This window comes from Herpailurus yagouaroundi, unplaced genomic scaffold (assembly GCF_014898765.1).
Source record: "Herpailurus yagouaroundi ecotype Mexico unplaced genomic scaffold, PumYag 182, whole genome shotgun sequence".
Classification (NCBI taxonomy): domain Eukaryota; kingdom Metazoa; phylum Chordata; class Mammalia; order Carnivora; family Felidae; genus Herpailurus; species Herpailurus yagouaroundi.
This window is the reverse complement of record NW_024412413.1, coordinates 14,767,827-14,787,461: the sequence shown is the minus strand read 5'-3', so window position 1 is coordinate 14,787,461 and position 19,635 is coordinate 14,767,827. Positions and strand designations below refer to the sequence as shown.

At 41.3% G+C, this 19,635-nt stretch overlaps 1 protein-coding gene across 3 annotated transcripts in view; it reads right to left on the bottom strand.

Moving 5' to 3' along the window:
* Positions 1-18,518, bottom strand: part of PRDM4 (PR/SET domain 4) — a 27,131-nt gene extending 8,613 nt beyond the window's left edge. For 2 of the 3 annotated variants that reach the window (XM_040490984.1, XM_040490983.1), the window contains exons 1-10: positions 18,392-18,518; positions 17,924-18,190; positions 15,410-15,543; positions 12,740-12,925; positions 9,626-10,420; positions 5,574-5,723; positions 4,273-4,391; positions 3,201-3,286; positions 2,445-2,572; positions 1,272-1,586 (exon numbers count right to left, since the gene is read on the bottom strand). In XM_040490984.1, coding sequence (XP_040346918.1) covers positions 1,272-1,586; positions 2,445-2,572; positions 3,201-3,286; positions 4,273-4,391; positions 5,574-5,723; positions 9,626-10,420; positions 12,740-12,925; positions 15,410-15,543; positions 17,924-17,934 — 1,924 coding nt within the window. In that variant the 5' untranslated portion in view covers positions 17,935-18,190; positions 18,392-18,518. The remainder of the gene's footprint in view (positions 1-1,271; positions 1,587-2,444; positions 2,573-3,200; positions 3,287-4,272; positions 4,392-5,573; positions 5,724-9,625; positions 10,421-12,739; positions 12,926-15,409; positions 15,544-17,923; positions 18,191-18,391) is intronic. The other variant, XM_040490982.1, reaches the window with a different exon arrangement.
* Positions 18,519-19,635: the final 1,117 nt, after the last annotated feature.

Here is a 19,635-nt window from a genome sequence, read left to right as displayed (position 1 = left end):
AAAAAAAAACCTCATAAATTCTAGCACCTGTCGACAAACATACTTTTACAACCTAAATTTACAGTTTTCCATTTTTTAAACATATGACCTCATAAACCAGGGATGAAATAAAATACTAAGAATGCAGAAATAAGATTACTCTAAGTCAGGGGATGGCAAACTTTTTCTAAAGTCTAGTCTGTATCTTAAGCTTTGTGGGCCATACAGTCTCTGTTATGACTACTCAGTCTTAATGCAAAGGACAAGAAAGAATTTTACTTTCAAAGATTTGGAGAACCAATGACTCAGACAAGAAAACTAAAACTTCACCAGATATTTTGTAGTATGTATTTTAAAAAGTGTTAAAACAAAGGGGTTGGTTTACATGGAATTTAGAAAACGGAACCTCAAAAAATAGAATTTGGCAGTGTTTACTGAGCAATATTCACAGGAGAGAAACTGGTTCTGGCTGGTGTCTAGGAGTGAGCTCTCATGAAGGCTCAGAGTGTTTCCTTAGAATTCCCTTTGCTTTAACGTCCAAACGCAGGGGCACCTGGGTGACTCAGTCGGTTAAGTGACTTCGGCTTAGGTCATGATCTCATAGTTGGTGAGTTTGAGCCCTGTGTTGAGCTCTGTGCTAAAATCTTGGAGCCTGGAGCCTGCTTTGGATTCTGGGTCTCCCCCTCTCTCTCTGTGCTTCCCTGCTTGTGCACGGGTATGCTCTTTCTCTCTCAAAAATAAATAAACTTAAAAAAAAGTCCAGGGGCGCCTGGGTGGCTCAGTCGGTTAAGTGTCCGACTTCGGCTCAGGACATGATCTCACACTCCGTGAGTTCGAGCCCCGCGTCGGGCTCTGTGCTGACAGCTCAGAACCTGGAGCCTGCTTCAGATTCTGTGTCTCCCCCTCTCTCTGACCCTCCCCCGTTCATGCTCTGTCTCTCTCTGTCTCAAAAATAAACAAACATTAAAAAAAAATTTAAAAAAAAAAAAAAAAAAAGTCCAAACATGGATCACCTTTCTAATTCAGTACATTTTCCCAGTCACCTTCACACTATGGGGTGGGGAGGGGGGACCTGGAATGGGGAACCCTGTAATAACTGGAGGTAATACTCTCTGAGGAAGCACAATTATTCCACCCAGATTTATCACCCAATGAAGTCCTGCTGACAGCCAGCTGGATTCATTCTCTAATATCTCAATTCTATACCTGCAAGACTATCTTGTTGCAATTTCTTTACTACCGCAATTTCTAATTGTCGTGAAATTCCATTTTGATGGTCCAATATAACGTACCTGTATGTATCTTGAGGTGGGTCCGCAGGTTGCTAGGGTCACTAAAAGCCTTGCTACAGAAATCACACTTGTGGGGCTTCATACCCATGTGACCCATAAAGTGGACGTGAAGTTTGGAAGGAGAGATAAAAGCCTGGGGGCACATGGAGCACTTCCACTTCCTCTCTTTGCTGTGGCTTGGTCCATGGCTGCTGCTGTGGCCCTGGCTATGAAGATGGTTATGGATGTGGCTGGTAAGGTGAGCTTTGAACTCTGTATAGGAATTGCACTCCTTGCCACAGTTACAGAGGTGCACATCTGGGTGTTCAGGAACACCTTCAAAAAAAAAAAAATTACTCAATGTCTTCTCGTAGTTAAATTTTAAAACTCGTTCTGGGTATTAATAATGTTGCTTGCATTCTCCATTCTACCAAAACTTCCACCTTGCCCATTACCTGTAAAACTAAAATGTCTTGTTCAATACTCCCAGCATCTCACAGAGCATGCCAGACACAAAGGAAGCACTTGGTAACGCTGGATTATAATACATCTTTCCCAGGCAAAAAATTTTTTTTTCTTAAAAAAATTTTTTTAGTGGGGCGTCTGGGTGGCTCAGTGTGTTAAGCATCTGACTTCGGCTCAGGTCATGATCTCGCAGCTCGTGAGTTCGAGCCCCGCGTCGTGCTCTGTGCTGACAGCTCAGAGCCTGGAGCCTTCAGATTCTGTGTCTCCCTCTCTCTTGTCCTCTCCCCCAATCGTACTCTGTCTCTCTCAAAAATAAACAAACATTAAAAAAATTTTTTTGGTAGTACAAACTTTTAAAGTTGTCATCATGACACAGGGCAAAGGAAAAGACTGTGAAGATTAAATCCATTAAAGGAGATTGTCTGTTGTTTATGAATTTAAATTACAATGATACCGGCTCAAAAAGCAGCCTCAGGAACTTCAAATACCCCAAATCAAAATCCTAACACAAAAGTTCCTTTCATATGAATACTGCTTAATCAATAACATTCAGTTTATGAAGAACCTCACAGATTTTAACACTTCTAACATAGGTAATATCCTACTTTTGTATATACAAACGTATGTAATTTGGTTCACCTAACATGTAAACCATTACCAAAACTACTTCTGGTCCTTGGTGTTTTTACCATGGTAGATTCAGGAGAAATAAGTCTTATCGTAACTTACCAATCTGCTGAGCATAATCCCGGCTGTAATAAAAAAGCAGTTCATTTTCAGGAGGGATATCTTGTGAAGTGCAGAAATAGATTTTTCCATCATGGGGATAAGCCACCAAATTCTGTTCTTCCCGGTTCCTAAGTTATCACATTTAATAGACCAAGCATATCAATTTTGAAATATATGCTAAACACATCATATCCCTAGAACAAAACTCTACATGAATACTTAGACATAACTATTTTCTTTAGGCTATTTTTCCAATTCCCTACCCTAGTGATTAGGAGGGACTCATATAGAAGTTCATATAGAAGTACACAAAATTCATACTTGTGTACATCAGCTGATTGCCCTTTATAGTCAGAAACACTAGAGAGTCTTTCACCAGAAGAAAAGTTAATAAAATGAAATATTAAGAGCATATGACAAAGACACAGAGATAGAGAACTGAACAAGAACTACAACAGCCTGAGGGTTGATTAATAGTGGATATAAAGAGAAGGTACCCACTTGCAAATTCAATGATAACTGTATCATTCCTTACTGTTTAAATACACTAGTTTAAAAAAGGATAGTTTCTTGTGTTTTGACTTACAATTGCCATTAATCAGCAACTACTGGAGGAAAAAAGGTAAAAAGCCTTAGGTCTTAACATATGTTCAGACAACAGTATAATCTGGACTCTGACTCTTCCCTATTTTATGCAAAGCTTCCTACTGAAAAACATTCAAATCGTAACTATTTCTTCATCCAGACTACTCTTACCTGGCTTTGCGCACAAACATCATCCAATTACATTCATTTTCATCAGTTGTAATGATGCAGAATTCTAGGACACCGTTGTGGTATATCTGTCAACAGAAGGTAAACATACATATCAAATGAACTAACAGACAATACAAAGCGCTATTAAACTTAGGCTAGCAACAATCGCATTTACTCTGCAGATCTCAGCTTTCATAGTCAGTGTGGAAATCCACGGTTGCCTTCTCACACGTTTGTCATTCCACTAGTCCCCCGTTTCCAGCAACGTCATAAATACCATCAGAGACTGACAGTGCTCAAGGTACAGAATGACCTTGCTCTTGATTATTCACATTTTGGCTTGACTGGAAAACACAGAAACAGTCTACTTGTCTTCATCACCTACCATATGGTGGAGGTGGATCACTGAATGGACAAAAAGGTCAGAGAACCATCTCTTCTCATTCTTTTTCCACTGGACCTAGCGTTCTTCTGTGTTCTTTCTGGAAACCAAAATTCAAGTCCCCAGTGCCAGCAACACCATACCTTTCCACTGATCACACTTCCTCTCACTCCAATTCTGCAGGCATCATTCCCAATCTATTGACTACAAGTGAATCTCTACAAACATGTTACAGGAATAGCTATTTATGTCAAAACCCTGCATTTCCAGCCCCTCCCATTAGAAAACTAGAGAAATGGTCTCAGCTTCCAATCCCAGAACTGTTTCTCAAGCTATTTGAGAAATGTTTTCGTTGATTACAAAATAAGACTTTCATCATATAAACAAAGTCCATGGCCTCAGCTGCCACAAGTAATTAGAATGAAGAATTACTGGATTATCTAACAAAAGAAAGACTAAAAACAGTTTATCTTCTAAACTCAATAGCTGGTATTTTGCTAAATATTATAATTTGGTTATAAAGAACAAAAAGGACATAATATTAAACAAATGACTGACAGGTGAATGGCACCGTATGAGTCTTGCCCAATTTTGACTTTTACTACGTCACTTCTACTGCTTTTACACTTTTAACTACATCACTGTAATAAAAACATCCAAAAGTCACAGAAGAACTTCATGAACGCTGACCTTCCATATATGGTTAACCGCCTTGTCTGTCCATTCTGCTACTTCCATGGAGTGACTCTGCTGGCCAATGAGAGGCCCAAAGCAAGTCCGCACAGGAATGGTTTCTCCAGTCCATACACCTAGCAGGGGAAAGACACCAACTACCCAGTCAATGATTTAAACATCTAATAGGATATACAAGAGAAAGTAGCTTAGCTCATGTAAAGAATCTTATCCTCAGTGAACCAGAACTAACTGATACTCCAGCACTCCTGTGAGGTAGCTAAGTTTTATGGGTTCTATCCTATAAATATGGAAAATGTAATCAACAGATTAAAGGGAACTCAGAAGAAATATGCAGAGTAAGAACCACTATCAGAAATTCCTAAACCCAGTTTTATACACAAGGAACCAAAACAAGTCCTTCCCAAATGACTAGAGAACATTACTTGATGATAAAAACATAGACCAATTACTGTAAGTCAAACTTATGAAATCATCTGTGCTTAAAGCACTGCTCTATATTATCTAAGCTTTTTAATGCTTTCAACTGACTCATACCCAAACTACAGCTGAAAAATAATGAACCTAGTTCGGTATTTTCAAACAAAAGGCACAGTAATTTAGAAACCATTTAAAAAAATTTTTTTTTCAACGTTTTTATTTATTTTTGGGACAGAGAGAGACAGAGCATGAAGGGGGGAGGGGCAGAGAGAGAGGGAGACACAGAATCGGAAACAGGCTCCAGGCTCTGAGCCATCAGCCCAGAGCCCGACGCGGGGCTCGAACTCATGGACCGCGAGATCGTGACCTGGCTGAAGTCGGACGCTTAACGGACTGCGCCACCCAGGCGCCCCAAAACCATTTTAAATTCAAATATGGGTAACCAAACTCTGGCAGTCTACACTTCTTATTCCTTTCTCCTAAGGAGTATTAGGAAATTTAAAAACACTTGATCTTTTTTTTGTGACAAGGTTATCAGTGGTGAATTTTCCATGTCTTAGAGAAGAAACTTAAGTTTCGAGGAGTGTTTTGTCATAATTGTTAGAGGATGATACAGTCAAGAATCAAAGTCTTCAGACTCAGGCCAAGACTTTCTCCTTTATTCAATTTTGATTCTAAGAAAGGGGAATTTTCTCAATAAAGTTTCAACTTGATTTATTGCTATTACTACACAAATGTTCCTAAAAGAATAATGCTTAAGCCATAAATTAACTTTTGATCAACCAAATAATGATGAAATTACACCTATCCACTTTTACAACTCTACACTACAGAGAAAGAAGAGAACTGATGGGCTTTGAGAGTTCCAAGGTTCTTACCAACTTCTGCTCCCACAACTGACTGGCGAAGAACAAGCTGCTTTGGGAGAGAAAGCCTCGCCCTGCTCTCTATTGGAGTGTCAGGAACAAAAGTCACTGGTCCGTGATCAGGGCAGTCTGAGGGATAGGCTCGGTCACAGAGTGTGCACCCTATGGATGGAAAATTTGAGAGACACAAACGGGGTTAGTTCAAGCAGCCTAAATTGCCACCTGCTTTTTAATTTAAATGCTAATTACTAAAACATAACCAATAAGAAGCAAAGTTCTAATAAAAATATTCTGATCAATCACTTTCTTACACTAAAATACATATCCCAGTCTTAGATCTCTCTCTGACAGGATCTGAATTTTTTTTTTAATCCCACAGGACAATTTTACTATTCAGTCCAGAAGAGACTGATTGAAAAGTAGATTACTTTTTACACTAGTAAAAGTAGATTACACTAGATTACTTCAAAAATGAATTACATTATTCCTTACATTAGGTAGATACCTTTACATATGATATCTAAAGTCCCAAGATTCCCACTCTACCCAACTATATGAGGACAGTGGGTTGAAATGCTGTCATGCAAGGCCAAAACAGAGAGGACAATACAGGTCAACAGAGTCAGAGACAGCGGCACCACTGTTCACTTTTCTTTCACTATCAACAAATTGGTCAACCAGATTTTTATAACAGATTCTTTTTTAAAAAAGGCAGGGGGCAAAAAATGCTCTTTGGGACGATAGGTAGAATCAGATTCTTGCAGACAAGTTTGCTTAAAATTCTTAATTTCTTACTGTTCATACTGTCTTTCTTTTTGCATTGTCAGAAAGGGTGCTGCCTTTATATACTGATCTCTATGCTTACTGTAACTTCACTTCTACAACAAGTGTCATTCTCTGTAAATCTTCTTTTTTATTTCTGTTAAGGAAGAGCATACATGACCCCTTTTTGTCAATGATTATGTTCAAACTTTCCGAATTCATCCACAAATAGTTGGAATACATAAACCTTAGAACCATAGCCATCAAAGTGTCTTTCTCCTAAGCAATCATTACACATTTCCACTTATATGACATAAAATATCAAAGTTTTCATATTTAGGCAAAGCAGAGATAATATCTTACTTCAACTACTACTTGACTAAAAATTCCTTGAATATTAAAGATCCCCTACAGTTGGTGAGAACTGATTCTCCAATGCACTGAAGAATCCATGTTAAATCTCCAAATGAGATCAGATTTCATACCAGAAAAATGCTTAAAGGCTTCTCCGAAAATACACAAATGGCAAATAAGAATAGACAGAGATTCAACATTGTTGTCACTGGGGAAATGCAAATCTAATCCACAATGACATGCCACCTCATAGCCACTAAGATGGCTATAACAGAAAGTGTTTAAAAGACGTGGAGAAATTAGAACACTCATACACTGATGTTGAGAACTGAAAATGGTGCAACTACTTCAGAAAACAGTCTGGCAATTTCTCAGAAAGTTAAACATAAAGCAATTCTACTCTTTTTTTTTTTTTTAATGTTTATTTATTTTTGAGAGACAGAGAGAGACAGAGTGTTGGGGGGGGAGGGGCCGAAAGAGAGAAAGACACAGAATCTGAAGAGGCTCCAGGCTCTGAGCTGTCAGCACAGAGCCTGATGAGGGGCTCGAACTCACAAGCCATGAGATCATGACCTGAGCCAAAGTCGGACGCTTAACTGACTGAGCCACCCAGGCATCCCAAAGCAATTCTACTCTTAAACATATATCTAAGAGACTTAAAAACATGTTCTTACAAAAACTTGCATATGAATATTCATAGCAGCATTATTCTTAATAGTCAAAAGTAGAAACTAAATGTTCGAGAATGAAAGGTAGATAAACAAAATGTGGTTATCACCACACAATGGAGTAGTACTCAACCATAAAAAGGAATGGGGTACTGATCCATGCTACATGGACGAGCCAGGACATTATGCTAAGGGAAAGAAGCAAGACAAGGAAAGCCACAGGTTGTATGCTACCACTATATGAAGTGTCCAGAATAGGTGAATCTATAGAAAGATTAATGGATGCCTGAGAATGATGGCAGGGAAAGGAGGAGGGGAGGAGGGGTTAGAAGGGAAGGAATGATGAGTGACTGCTAGTGGGGTATCTGGGGTGATAAAATTGTTTTGGAATAAGATAGTGGTGCTGGTTCCACAACCTTGTCAATATACTAAAAGCCACTAAATTGTACAATTTAAAATGTATATGTGAATTAAAAAAAAACACATAGGAGCAAGAGGTTCTGCATACCCATATAAAAAAGGATCAATAGGCTTATTTAGGCCACCTCTTAACTTCTGCTAAGTTAATGAGCCTGCATTCCTAAATTATTTCAAAATTATAAATTTCAGACTTTAAAAGGTTAACATAAAAGTCCTCCTCACTGCTTGGCTTCTGAGGCACCAGAAGCTCTGACCTACTTTTCTGACCCTCCTGTTCAATCTACTTTGGAAGCTCTTCCTCTGCCATCGCATCTTAAAATCCCTAACCCTCTTATATGCCATACTCGCACTAGGAGCTAATTTCACTCCACTTCCATGGCTGTGATTAACGTCCTAATGCTGAGGATCCCCTAAATATCTGCAGACAGATCTCTGTGTTCCAGATTAAAATTCTCACTAAACACCTCTACTGGGTATCTTACAGACACTAAAATCAACAGGTCTGAAACCAGACTCACCATCACTCCTCAAAAAAACAAACAAAAAATAGAAAACTACAAAAAAAAAACAACAGTCCTCCTCCGCCATTCATTATCCTAAGGAGTGGTACCACTACCCCCTAGTCTCCTGCCAGAAACCAGGGGTATCTCCTTAACCCTTCTCTCCCAACTTCTGTAAATGTACCCCACTTTTCCTCACCATCATTCCTTCTATTTTAGGTTAGAAAATCACCTTTCACTTAAATTATGGCATCATCTCCTTTACCTGCTACTTGCCTCTAACAAACTAGCCCTCACCTTGCAGCAGAACCCCCATCCCAAACCTCACTCCTTCAGATCCTTGACTGGTCTTAGAAAACCCTTTGTGTTCTGGCTCCTACTTCTTTCTCATCACCCCCATTTTATGCTTCAGCAATTCTGAACCATGTAACATTCTCTTAGTTCTAGGCACTTATGGGTGGCAACTCCTGTCTGGGATGCTGTTCTTCCTGATCCTCTGCTGCCAACACCTTTGATGTCCTTTGAGTCTGTGCTAACACATACACAGTGTCCCCTGATAAGTCTTCCCTATTGCTTCCATGGCGTTGTTAGATGCCCACCTCAGGCTCCTTTAGACCTGGCACTTAACCCCACCTTCCCACTTATCATACCATATCTCGACAGCCCCTTTACTTGCCCACGCCTCCCATCAGATTATAAGCTCATTAAAGGCAGCTGTCCTCTGCTGCAGACTGCTTTCTACCCCGTGTCTGGCACAGAGGCCGGCATATACTAAGCACTCAACGTTTCCTGCATGAATGACGCATGTAATGACACCAACAAACCAACAGTTTTTCTATTGCTTTTTGTTATTCTTGACCCATAAAAAGAACTTTTACATGCCCAACTACAGTAATTTATACGCAATCTGAGCAAAAATAAAATTTGCATTTGTATCTACCTATTATTTCCATAGGGATAAAGAAGTACATGTGATCTAATAAATCTTATGTTGAAAAAGCACACAACCTGACACACAGAATACCTCAGAGAACACCTCACTACAGTTCTATAATTAACTCTATTTTTGAAACACAGGGATAGATCTTGATTACGGAGCTGAGAGTATCTGTAAAATACAGAAGGAAATGACTATGGTTTCGTTACTTCAGGATACTGTAAGAACCAACAAAATGACTGTATGTCATCTGACTTACTTAAGAAAAAGCCATTAACATAACGGACAATGCACAAAGAAAAATTCCAAAGTCTATTACTTTCTATACTCCCTTAATCAACACCTGACTTTGTGATTAAATCTGTTAGAGATGATAGCCCTTTCTACCAATATTTCCAAAAGAAAAAGGCTAAGCACACTCACAAATTGTAAACAAGGTTGCCATATTTTCCTTGTTTGAATTGGAGTCTTCCATTTGCAGTGAAGGTGGTACAAAAGAAAGACTGTCTGAAGATACATCTACATGACCTGTCCCCATAGCAACCTCCTGGGTGATGGAGGAGACAGCCACAGGTTCTAGGCTTAGGCCAACTTCATGGAGGGAAACAGATTCTAAGGAGGCGAGGTTGTGTGAGGTAGAGAGTGCCACGCTTACAGAGTTGGTGCTCATGGCCACGGTGTGGATGGAGTCACTGAGGGCACTGTCAGACATCCCGTTGACCCGACTTGCAATGTGGTCTGTCTCCATGACCACAGGGAGCTCCAGGCCATTCCCATGAATGGGTATCACACCACCATGTCCTACAGTGTCTGCTGCAAGGTTGTTGCTCACAGAATCTACAGACAGAGGTTCATGACTTCTGGAGCCATTTGGGATTTGGGCATGCTCGCCTGCAACTCCGTCCATTGTAAGCTCTTCTGCCATTCCATCTGTAGAGATTGGGCTGGTAACCCTAGAGACGTTCTCCATAGTGATTGTTGTGTCCAAGGCCACCTCATGGCCATCACTGGGATGAAGACTTTGGGCACCATGTGTGTTCACAGAGCGAGAGTCTATTGAAACAATGCCTGGTTCTAATCCAACATTTCCATTGGACTGATAGGGATCTAGAGCTGAAGCGTTATTGGCGATAGATAATGCTGTATTACCATCAACATTTATAGAGTTAGGGTGGATATACTGAGGTGGTGGTCTGTCAGCTAAATAAGATAAAATGCCTGAAAAAAGAAGAAGATGAGATTTTAGAGACTTTTTAGTACATTGTTAAATATAAGGAATTCCAAATCTTAGAAGCTACTTTCCTTAAAAATGTAACTAAATTAATCTCTTATCTACTTCTTTGGTTTAATTAACATATATGCTTTATAAAATTGCAACATAGGAGTGCCTGAATGGCTTAGTTGGTTAAGCATCTGACTCCTGATTTCAGCTCAGGTCATGATCTCATGGTTCATGAGTTCCAGCCCTGTGTTGGGGCTCTACACTGAAGAGCAGGGCCTGCTTGGGATTCTCTCTGTCTCCCTCTTTCTCTCTGCCCCTCCCCAACTCATGCTTGCTCTGGCTCTCAAAATAAATAAAAACTTAAAAAAAAAAAAAAAAACTTTAAAAATAGCAACATAAATAGGCCATAAAATAATCTCCTACCTATTTGGTTTAACTGATAAATACCTTATAAATAGCAACATTCATATACCATAATTCAGTTTTCCCTGTGAAACTCAGAAATCGTAAAAAAAAAAAAAAAATTAACTATGTTCCTTTGAAGTCACTGGAAATTGAGCATTTAAATGACACCTTTAATATATATATATATAGTTGGAATTCCTGAAACTTAAGATACTGAAATTTCCTCTATTATAGTTAAAAGGTAAAAGGATTTAAAAGCAGATCTTCCACATGAAAATGTTAATTAATTTAATAAAATTTAATTAAATACAACTAAGTTTTAAGTTATTAAACTATCATAACACATTACGGTCTATTCAAAATAAGTCACAATTGTATCTGCTTTATTAAAACCGAAAGAAACATTTAAACACTCATGCTTGTAAGGATGTGGTCAAATGGTACTTGCTGCACTGCCAGTGGGAATGTAAATTACTAAAACCTCTTTGGAAAGTATATATATCTTAATATATAAAAGTATACATATACTTTTAGATATATACATAAAATTAAATATATACAAGTACATACATACTTAATACATATACTCATGTGCAAGAGCATATGAACCCCAAAAACACTTTCATAGGCTCTTGCACAAGAAATTCCACTTAATGGTAATCTTCACTAAATGCATTTCATAAATATTATACACAAAGACATTCCTATAATAGTAATAAGAACCTGGAAAAAACCAAACTGTCCAACAATAAAGATTAATATAATAACAAACGATGGAATATCCATTCAGTAGATTGTAATGCAGCATTAAAAAGAATAATTACAAAAACCATGCAGAAGTTAGGAAAAATAACTATGTAAAAACACAGGAAAATATTAAGTGGAAAAAAGGACACACAACCATGTAGAAAGTACAGTCTTAGTTATGAAAACCAGTAAAAATCTATACACCAAAATAAAAGACAGGAAGAAAGTACACCAAGAAGATGGATGATAGGACTATTGGTGGTTCTTCTCCCCATTTGCTAAATTTTCTGAAACATACACTGAGAATAAGAAGTCAATAAACTTAAAACCAATAAACCTTAATTTATAATAGATAGTGACACTAGCAGGACGTGTGGTTGACAGGAATTACAACTGCAAAATTATGAAAATTAAATCAAGGAAACACTGGAGGAGAAAGGAAAAAAACTGTTCGTCTGTCATTAAGAAATCATGCTTAGGGGCGCCTGGGTGGTGCAGTCGGTTAAGCGTCCGACTTCAGCCAGGTCACGATCTCGCGGTCCGTGAGTTCGAGCCCCGCGACGGGCTCTGGGCTGATGGCTCAGAGCCTGGAGCCTGTTTCTGATTCTGTGTCTCCCTCTCTCTCTGCCCCTCCCCCGTTCATGCTCTGTCTCTCTCTCTGTCCCAAAAAAATAAATAAACGTTAAAAAAAAAAATTATAAAAAAAGAAATCATGCTTAGTCTGGGGCGCCTGGGTGGCTCAGTTGGCTAAGCGTCCGACTCCGGCTCAGGTCATGATTTTGCGGCTTATGGATTCGAGCCCCGCGTCGGGCTCTGTGCCAACAGCTTGGAGCCTGGAGCCTGTTTCGGATTCTGTGTCTCCCTCTCTCTCTGACCCTCCCCCATTCATACTCTTTCTCTGTCTCAAAAAATAAATAAACGTTAAGAAAAAAATTAAAAAAAAAAAAAGAAATTATGCTTAGTCAAACTGCCATATTAATAATGTGTGATCCGTATACACTAAAAGGAAAAGTACAAAAACATATAAAGATTTTGTTTCCCCACCTAGAGATTAATATCTAATACTGACAAACAGAAAATCGGGTTATTCAAGTCTTCAAGAAGTGAAGTTAATAGGAGGCTCTATTCTTTCTTCAAATTTCCCAAATAACTATAATACTTACCAGGTAGAATGGTTCTGAAGTAACTGCTCTCCAGGTGGGGGTAAGGTGGTGGAGGTAGGGTGTAGTTTCTTTCGGGTAACCCACACATCACCCCTCGATCCCCAATACCCATTGGGAGCATCAGAGACAAAGCAGAAGGCAGAGAGCTCAGGGAGGGACCCAGGTTTGGAATTGCCACTGGCAGGCCTACAAAAAAGTTTTTTTTCTCAATTAAAAGAAAGTTAAGTACTTAAAAATTCTCTCAATAATCACTAGCTAAACTCAAGAAAGTTTCTGCAAATGGGGAAAAATCTCACCTAAAAGCCCTTTATATCCCCAGACAGGAAGTATTGTGCAAATATCCACAAACAGGCCCTAAAGTTAGTTCTCAAGTTAGTTTTAAAATGGCCAAGTTGATCCTCCAGTTGTCTGTATTGCTTTTAAGTACTAAAACATTTAATTACAATTAAAAACCTAGTTTAAATAAAATTTAAAAGAACAAATCATAGGGATAAAAATGGGAAAAAATACCAAAGCTCACAGGAGTAGTCTTTGAGTAATGATATTACAGATTTTTAATTTTTTTTTAATGTTTTTATTTATTTTTGAGAGAGAGACAGAGGATGAGCAGGGGAGGGGCAGCGAGAGAGGGAGACACAGAATCCAAAGCAGGCTCCAGGCTCTGAGCTGTCAGCACAGAGCCCAACACGGGGCTCAAACTCACGGAGTGTGAAATCATGACCTGAGCTGAAGCCGGACACTTAACCAACTGAGCCACCCAGGCACCCCTACAGATTTTTTTTAACCTCATTATTTATATTTACCATTTTATATGGTGAGAATGTTTTACTGTTTAAAAATTCTTAGCCAGGGCGCTTGGGTGGCTCAGTTCGTTAACAGTCTGACTAGGCTCAGGTCATGATCTCACAGTTCATGAGTTCGAGCCCCAAGTCAGGCTCTGTGCTGATAGCTAAGAGCCTGGAACCTACTTCGGATTCTGTGTCTCCCTCTCTTCCCCTTGCCTGCTCACATTATGTCTCTCTCTCTCTCAAAAATAAATACACATTAAAAAAATTAAAAAGGAAATTCTTAGAGGGGTGCCTGGGTGGCTCAGTCAGTTAAGCATCCAACTCTTAATTTTGGCTCAGGTCATGATCTCACAGGTTGTGAGATCGAGCCCCACATCAGGCTCTGCACTGACAGCATGGAGCCTGCTTGGCATTCTCTCTCTCCCTCTCTCTCTCTCTCTCTCTGTCCCTCCCCCACTTGTGTGTGCATACGTGCTCTCTCTCTTTCAAAATAAATAGACTTAAAAAAAACTTTAAATAAAATTTCTTAGATATGCTTCTACTTGGAAGTGCAAAACTGTACAAATATAGTCTTTTGTATATATGCTGTATTTCATGATTAAAAAAAATTCAAACTTTAGATTGTATCTACCTTGGATTATATCTGCAAGGTGTGGAAACGACTCTTACTGTACCTAAGTATAATAATGAATACTGACCAACTTGAGCAGTGATTTATGTTTGCCCATGGCAATATTTTTTAATAGGCTTTTCCTCCTTAACGAGAGTATTCACTAAAAGGAATGCCTAAGAGATAATCAAATGAACTCACTAATAAATTGTTTAATTTCTTTTGTGGACACTGAAAGGAATGTGGAGACCCTAGTTCAGATGAATTTATTTAACTGCTGCACAGTAGTAATTAAGCAGGTAATTCCCTACAGAGAACTATTTAAACAACTTATAGATTTAAAATATCCTTAGGGGTGCCTGGGTGGATCAATGGATTAAGCATCCATCTTCAGCTCAGGTCATGATCTCACGGTTTGTGAGTTTGAGCCCCATGTCAGGCTCTGTGCTAATAGCTCAGAGCCTGAAACCTGCTTCCGATTCTGTGTCTTCTTCTCTCTCTCTGCCCCTTCCCTACTTGCATTGTTTCTCTCTAAAATAAATTTTAAAAACATTAAATAAATTCTAGGGAAAAAAATACCCTAAACATTAATTCTTATTTCGGTAAAGTCCATTACGATGTCACAAATCTTTAACGACCACTAGCTTACCACTGTAAGAACGAACAGCTTATCTCTTTTCTATTTCAGTAGAAAAAAGAAAATAAAGCAGATAAAAAGGTTTTAAATGTACAGTGATAGAGAAAATGGGAGCTTTTTCTGTACAACTCCTCTCTGGATACTGAGGCTCCCGGGGAGCCCTACCTGGGAGCTCCGTCTCTGACATCTCCTCTTATAATTCTCAGCCTCATGCATTTGCGGTTGTTCTTGGTTTTGGATGTAATAGAAAATAAAGCTCAATTCCTCCTATTTACTGAGAATACTTAATAGAGTAACTTTCATCCTCTTCTATTGACCCAGGGACAGAGCGCCAAGGGAGTGAACCAGATGAATGGGTAATCCTAGAAAAAATGCCAAGCAAATTACAGCTCTAGGTAACAGGCCACCCACCCCACAAGGGGACTAATCAGAAAAAGCTGCCACTCCTGTCCACTAGAACTCCAGGACTCCACAAAAACATTCCTTCCATCATGCCGCCACTCGTGGAACTGCTGTTCACACCTGCCTGGCTTCCCCTTCACACTCGTAAAGGGGCTTTGACCCCCTGCAGGCTCCATTTAGAACTGATAATACAATTAAGTGTTCAAATCCAGTCGCTCTCCCTTCCCACTCACCTGGGGCAGGGATGGCATTGTGAGTGGGTGAGGCAGCCAACCCTAGGTGACTCCCTGAGCCTGGCAAGGCATTGCTCACAGAGGATGAAGTCAGCTGCTCCATCCCCACTGGGCTCAGGTTCATTTCATTCATCCTAGGAAAGAGCACACACGAGTTAGGCAAAATCTTACTGCAGTGATTCCGTTTTTCTTTTTTTTTTTCTCAACGTTTATTTATTTTTTTTGGGACAGAGAGAGACAGAGCATGAACGGGGGAGGGGCAGAGAGAGAGGGAGACACAGAATCGGAAACAGGCTCCAGGCTCTGAGCCATCAGCCCAGAGCCCGACGCGGGGCTCGAACTCACGGACCGCGAGATCGTGACCTGGCTGAAGTCGGACGCTTAACCGACTGCGCCACCCAGGCGCCCCAGTGATTCCGTTTTAAGGTACTGCACAACCTGAGGCAATCAGGATAGGGAAATGAGAGCGGACCAACTACTAATTCATTTTTATGCTCACAGCTCTCAGACAGCGAATGTCATATTCTTTCTAATCATAAAAACTCGGATTCAGAGATGCTAACTCAGTCAACGTCACAAAGCAAAAATATGATTTAACTCAGGTGTGCTTTGTTTCAAACCCTACGCACACTACCTGAAGCAAAGCACAATCCTTATCAAGCACATGGCAATAAGAGTTTGTTTTTGTTTTTTTAAATACCCAAGCTTTTTCTTTCACAGTATTTTCTCCAAATGGCCTATTACTTTTGTAGTAATAGGTTTGGTTTTTTTAGACTTTTGTAGATGGTTTGGTTTAATTCACTCAAAAGAATTTTTACTAATTCTTTTTACAGGAGTTATAGTGATACTGGGTCTGAATTAAATTATTAATAATGAGGGGCACCTGGGTGGCTCAGTCGGTTAAGCATCCGACTTCGGCTCAGGTCATGATCTCGTGGTTTGAGAGCGCGAGCCCCGCATCAGGCTCTGTGCTGACAGCTCAGAGCCTGGAGCCTGCTTCAGATTCCGGGTCTCTTCCTCTGTGTGTCCCTCCCTTGCTCATGCTCTGTCTCTGTCTCTCAATAATAAATAAATGTAAAAAAAAAAAAAATTTTTGAAATATGTGATCTGGATGAAGCAATGCATCTTCATCCTTACTGGAAAGGCAACTAGAAGCATAGGATAAATGAGGTGCATCAAGGACAACACATTAATAACAGTACAAGTATTTAATTATGCTATAAAAGAATGCAAAAAAAATCCCATAGCCTAAAGAAACAACAGCTACCTATAATTCTGAAAGTTTCTAGGTGAGTTTGTTTAAAATGGACTTTTCCTGTAATTTCTTACAGCTATAAATGTAATTAAAACTCTACAACCACCAGAGCAATAACCTATAACAAATGGCTACAATATTTTTTTTAAGTAAGCTAAAAGTCTATAGCTTCAAATCTCAGTCTAAAAATTCCTGAATTTAATCTGTGTACCTAATCTCCAGATAAAAATCAAAATGGTGTTTCTGGGTTGACTCCTAGGCCTTCTTCTCAAACCAGTTCAAACCAGAGTTTAGCGTGAGGCTCAGCAGATTTCTGCTTTGTCGTGAGTCACTGAAATGTGATGATGACCTCAGCAGCCATAAACCAAAGGTAACAAATATCCCACGGAAAGCAAGCAGATGAAGGGAATTTACAATAAGATCCAAAGACTCTCATTCTAAAGTGCAATTCTATTCTACCTACCTTTCTCATACGGGTTTCTAGGAAGCAAGCTTGGAAGAAGAGCTAAAAATCAAGATACCAAGCTCCCTCTTCTTCCCTACTCATTCCTGGTAAAATCATTTCCTTCACACTTCTGCAGTTTGTATGTGTGTGTTTCTGACTTACAGAATAAACCACATTTGCCACTTGCTAATCTTACAACTTTTTCTTAGAATGACATATAAAAAGCTAACTGAAATGCACCCACTTTGCAAAAGGCATGGACAGGTTCAGCAGCTTCAGTGAATTCGTCTTCCTCATCCTAAACATACAGCCTACGAAAAGGTCCCAAAACAACAGCCAAATGTAACTCTATCTGGCACCGATCTGTACTGCCATGGTATCATCAAGTACCTGAAATATTTGCATGAAACCTGCAAAACTAAGAACTTAATTCCCCCACATTACCATCTGAGCCACAGGGTAACCAGCAAAATTCAAGGTGAAGCATGGTGTTAAGCTAAAAATACGCTCTGGAATCCAGATCAAGATATTAAACGCTCAAATAACTCAAAGGCACAGGGAAAAGGGGTGAATGAGCCAAAAATCAACGTGTGGCTATCTAGAACGATTCGCATTTGGAGTAAATTTGGTTGCATGAGGCTGGATTCCAACCCAACTCTGGTTTCTGGATTTCTGGTCTCCTTTGGGACATAAATCCATTTGCAAATCGCACCTGTAACCTCCCTCGTGGCACCAAAACCAAAGAAAGGCACTCTGAACTCTGATTTGCCAAACGCTTCCCAAAGATGTCACCAGCACAGGGCCCATCACTCACCTGTGATGCATCTGCTTGGGGCCAAGTGTCAGAGAAAAGAACACACGCGCGGCGGGGAACCGGCATCAGGGTTTGCGTTCCAGGGTCACGTGCTACCGCATCTTGCTTACAACCGCTGCACAAACGCGGCCCCTCGGCCCCGCGGCCGTCCGGGGCCGCCCAACTTCTCCCGAGGGCCGGCGGCCGCGCACCCCGCCGCGAGATGGGGCATGCCGGGGGACACCCGGGGCTTTTCCTCCAGAAGCTTCGGGAGGGGGGCTGCCCAACCTGGGGGGTGGGAGGGAGGAGAGGACAAGGGCGGTCACCAAAACGGAGTGGATGCAGTCCCCGTCCCCTCGCCACCGGCGCGCCCGGGCGCTTCGGACACCGCCTCCCAGGGGCGGCCGACTGACTCGCCCGCCCGCCGGCTTGAGGCCCGCAGGCCTAGCCGCCCTCGCCCATGCCCGGCCGGGCCCGCGCGCAGCCCACCTGCCGGCCGCGCGGGGGGCGCGCGCGCCTGCCCCACCGCTTTGTTCCTCATCCGGGCAGAGCTTGCCTCGGGCCCTCCCCGCCCGCTCGACCCCCGCGCCCCGGGGGCCGCTGGCCTAACGTTTCCCGCCCGGCCCGGCCCAGCCCGCCGACTCCTCAGGGCCGCACCCTCCGAGGCGCGTTTCCGGCTCCTCAGCCACTCGGGGCGCCTGCCGCTCCGCCCCTCGTGCGTGCGCCCCTCCCCGCCGTGGCCCGCTAGCGGCGACTGCGTTCCGGCGCCCCTCCCCCAGCCGAGCCCCTTCCGCGCGTGCGCACCGAGAGGACCCAGGCCCGAGGGGTGCGGGGCCCGGAGAGGCTCTGGAGGGAGCGTCGCGTCTCAGGCCGGCTGGATTGCGTCGAGCGCCGAGCTATCGACCCACATTCGCTAGGCATCCAGCGCTGCAGAGCATGTATTGAGCGGGTTCTGAGTCCCCTAAATCCTCAGACTCGGTTTCAGTGTTCGTAGCGTTCTCCTGCTAGGGAAGCGTGGGTCCGCGCAAGCCCAAAAGATTCGAAGTAAGGGACTTAGCCCAAAGATGTTGGCGCTGTTGCCCAGGAGGAATTGGGACTCTATCCTGAACAGTTTTCGCCTTATGTTACACCTGAAGGTTGCCCAGTTTCCCTGCTTTAAGTCATAAATAGGGGTGTGTGGGATTTTGTACAAATTTTCTTCCCCTTGTCTCTTTGCCCTTCTTCTCTCCTGTATGCCAAGCATTGTGCTAAGCTCCGGGAATACTGAGGCGGGACAATTTTTCTCTAAAGCCAAGTTCATGAGCACTGACATTAGAACTACAAACAAGCGGCCTGGTAGCTTCCACACCAGCAGAGCAGCAGAGACCCAGGAATTCCTCCTTTCATTCAGGAGACATTTACTGAATGTTTCATCTCAAACATAGTAATACAAAATAAGACCTAGGTCTTAACCTTGAACAGCTTGTAGTCTAGTGGAGACTGGTGGGTTTTGAAAATATAATCCCAGGTAAAGGGCAAAGGCATGCACAATGTTTTGGATGAGAGGTGGGAGTGGTCTCAACTCAATATAATGTTTCCTTTACCTTCTCATAAAAAGAAAACACATTCCAAATGAGGAAACTAAGCACTTAACATTGACAGGTCATACTGGTTTTGCTCTCTTGGTAACAACAAATAGAAGTCTAAATCAGGAAAGTTATCATATCACAAGTGTATGAGACACAGTATTCCGT